General features: G+C 50.0%; 1 protein-coding gene across 11 annotated transcripts in view; it reads left to right on the top strand.

Annotated features, from left to right (window-relative positions):
* The window catches only part of KIF6 (kinesin family member 6), a 412344-nt gene that overhangs the window by 394466 nt on the left and 15852 nt on the right, over positions 1–2026 (top strand). For all 11 annotated transcript variants that reach the window (XM_023527554.1, XM_011354825.2, XM_023527557.1 and 8 more), the window contains one exon: positions 1457–1563. In XM_023527554.1, coding sequence (XP_023383322.1) covers positions 1457–1563 — 107 coding nt within the window. The remainder of the gene's footprint in view (positions 1–1456; positions 1564–2026) is intronic.

The following is a 2026-nucleotide window of genomic DNA, read 5'->3' as shown; positions in this document are numbered from 1 at the left end:
TTCCCCTGGAATCTCTCACAGATGCCAACTCCCAGAGCCAGGGAATTTTCTGCCAGGGGCCCTGGGGCCCTGTGCAGGCAGAATTGCTTCACATCTCCTTGTGAATGGATATACCTGAGACGATTAAAGGAAAGAAGAGCTGGCCCAGGGGTAGTTCCAACATAGCCCCACCTCAGGGGAAGGGAAGGACACAAAGATGACAAGCCTGGCCTCAGCCCTAGGAGTCATTCACTCCAGGCTGAATAAGTGAATCAGGCCTCTCTCCAGGGCCTGCTCTTTGTGCCCTCTGACTAGAAGGCCTGGATGACCTTACTCACCTGGCAGACCCTGCTCTTCTCCCAAGGTGTCCAAGGGGGGATTCTACCATGCCTCCCCTCCCCATGGTAACGCTTGCTCTAGCACTGCTGCTCACTGAGTTGCAGCAGGAATGCTGGCATAAAAGATTGCTTGAGATGGCGAACAACACTCAAATATAACCCTCACTGCCTTCTAAGAGAATGGATACTGTCACTTGCTGTGTTGAGGGACTGGGGTGAGGATGGAATCTTGGCAAAGCCAGGAGAGTACTCTGCTCTGAATTTTCTTAAGGGGGTGTTTTACATATAAGAGTTGGATGGAAAAAGAGGAGGGGGAAGGTGACATATATCCCTCTCTTTTTAAGAAGATTTCCTAGAAATCCCACACTTCTTACAAATCTCACTGGCCAGAATCTGGTCACCCGGCCACACATAGCTGCAAAGGAGGCTGGGAAATGTAGATTTTTGTTTAGCTTTTGTAACTTACTTAGCTAAATGTTATGGTTCTGTTTTTAAGGAAAGATGGTAGTTGTCTCTGCCTCAGGAGCAACTAGCTATGCCGTGGTAGGGGATGGGGATGCACTAGGGAGACATCCTAAAGGACGTGACATCTAAATTGGGTGCTGAAGGAGACAGGCCCAGGTCAATTGGGTTTAGTTTGGCTAAGTTGGAGGGGCAAGGAAAGAGGGGGTGGTGGTGAAGCAATGGAGAAGGTGGTAGAAGAAAGCACATTGAGACGTGTAAAGTTCTAGCGGGGACAGCAGTCCAGGGAAAGAAGACAGCTGAAGCAAAGGGCCTGGGGCCAGAAAGAACTGGGTGAATTGGAGTAACAGAAAGAAGGGCGGAGTGGCCTGAGTGTAGTGAACCAGGGACACAACCACACAGGGATTAGATCACACAGGAATAGAGTTTGGATTTCATTCCAAGAGTGATGAGAAGCCACTTACAGGTTTAAGCCAGGGGAGGACGTGACAAATTTGCCTGTAAAGAATTGTTGTGGCTGGTGCACAGAGAAGGTAAAGGAAGGGAGGAGGAGGCAAATTCATTCGCACAGCTTCCTGGGTGAGGTCAGGCCACTGGAAATGGAAAAGCACGTTGGAAAGGTAAGCACTGAGTCCAAACGTAAGGTGTAGTAAAGTGTGACTTGTGGTTGTCTCCAGCATCCCTAAGAGACCAACGTCATCCATCCCTCTCACCGGGGACAGCCAGACAGACTCTGACATCCTGGCATTCATCAAGGCCAGACAGAACATTCTTCAGAAGAAATGTAAGTGCACCTTCCCCCAGGTCACCCCACTCTGCTCACCAACACTTGGGGGAGGTGAGGGGGAAGGCTTGCAGTGAAGCAAGAAGGAAGTAGGAAGCTTACTGCATGTTCCCGAAGCCACAGGACTGGCCTTTCAGTCACCGCACATGTGTCTGACCTCTGCTCCTTCCTGGAGAAAGCCTCAAGAGGCAGCGTCAGAAACCCAGGCCCAATAGGGTGGCCAGCCCAGATGCTCCTATCCTGCTTGGCAAAGCTTCTCTTCCTCTTCTGGATCTTCAGCCCCCTTTGTTCTCTGTCCCCAAAGCCAGCTCTCCTTTGTTCAGCCCTCTCTAAACAGGAGGTGGCTGAGTGATGGTTTGTTAACTTACTGACTACCTGGCTAGAAATATCACTCTGCTGTTGGAGTGTAGTTTTTAATACTGAGTTGTAGATATAAACACCACTTGAAGACTCAGGCTTAAGG

This window comes from Pteropus vampyrus, unplaced genomic scaffold (assembly GCF_000151845.1).
Source record: "Pteropus vampyrus isolate Shadow unplaced genomic scaffold, Pvam_2.0 Scaffold18, whole genome shotgun sequence".
Lineage (NCBI taxonomy): Eukaryota > Metazoa > Chordata > Mammalia > Chiroptera > Pteropodidae > Pteropus > Pteropus vampyrus.
The sequence above is the reverse complement of the archived record's forward strand: the minus strand, read 5'-3'. Positions and strand labels throughout refer to the sequence as shown.